The sequence below is a fragment of the Wasmannia auropunctata genome, unplaced genomic scaffold (assembly GCF_000956235.1).
Source record: "Wasmannia auropunctata unplaced genomic scaffold, wasmannia.A_1.0 LD278433.1, whole genome shotgun sequence".
Classification (NCBI taxonomy): Eukaryota; Metazoa; Arthropoda; class Insecta; order Hymenoptera; family Formicidae; genus Wasmannia; species Wasmannia auropunctata.
In genome coordinates, this window is record NW_012084457.1 from 1 (window position 1) to 956 (window position 956).

The 956-nt window shown below is 42.2% G+C and overlaps 1 protein-coding gene across 1 annotated transcript; it reads right to left on the minus strand.

Moving 5' to 3' along the window:
• Positions 1-6: 6 nt before the first annotated feature.
• LOC105461770 (E3 ubiquitin-protein ligase UBR3-like) lies at positions 7-888 on the minus strand (the record flags this gene model as incomplete). Its single annotated transcript, XM_011708278.1, has 3 exons — positions 7-41; positions 181-409; positions 580-888. Coding segments are annotated over 3 exons (573 nt in total), but the record flags the coding sequence as incomplete, so codon positions are not given.
• Positions 889-956: the final 68 nt, after the last annotated feature.

Consider the following 956-nt stretch of genomic DNA (forward strand, 5'->3'; position numbering starts at 1 on the left):
CAGTACCCGAGCGTGCATCGCCAATACGTGAAGAAGCGCGACTGAAAGAAGAGAACACATATTTCTTTTTATCTCCATATCTACAGATTAATATTACAAACATACTGTTACGTACTGCGTACAATAAACAAATAACAATAAAAAAAAGAAGGTAAAGGAGCCGATATCGATTAAACATACCTATGCAATCGCGTTTAGGCGTCAGGGGTGTCGCCGTAGGTGGTGGAACGCACAACGAACCGCCGCGTTGTACAAGTTCAATCTCAAAATTAGTTCGAGCTACCGAAGTTACAAAAAGGAACAAGCTTTCGTGACTAGGTTTACAGTCCTTTTGCTTATACTTTAGATACGTGCAACTCGTCATATCTTCCATGGCCTTTCCCATCGCCACAGCCAGATTCGAGGAGACCTGGAAACGACAGATAAATTCATCAAATTAGCTATAATTTTCAAACGCTAATAAAAACTAACGTTACATGTAAAAACAATAAATACTGAAATAAATAATTTGAAACTGTAGTAAATAAATAAAAAATTGCTAAAAAGAAAGACGGGAGAAGTTACTACTGCTACACGTACAGGATTTCGTTGTATCTCCTTGAGAAAAGTGTTCAGATCCGCATAAATGGTCTCTGTGGAAGCGTGACGAGATCGCACCACCGCCGAGCATTCGCCCAATTGCGGTGACAGCGGCAGAACAGAGTTGGCTAATTGCCGGCACAGCGGACACAGATACTCGCCCCGTTCCACCGCTAGACTCTGCTGCCGTTGCTGACTACGAAGGGACTCGAGATAGGATTTCAAACAGTCCAGATGCAAATGATGACCACATGTTTGCACATGGACACCACCGTCCCAGCCGAGATTAATCGAGAGCAGCCAAGAAAACTGCAAAATAAAAATGTATAATATTATTCAATGTTAAGACATCGTATGCCGTCTTCTGCTTGAGAACG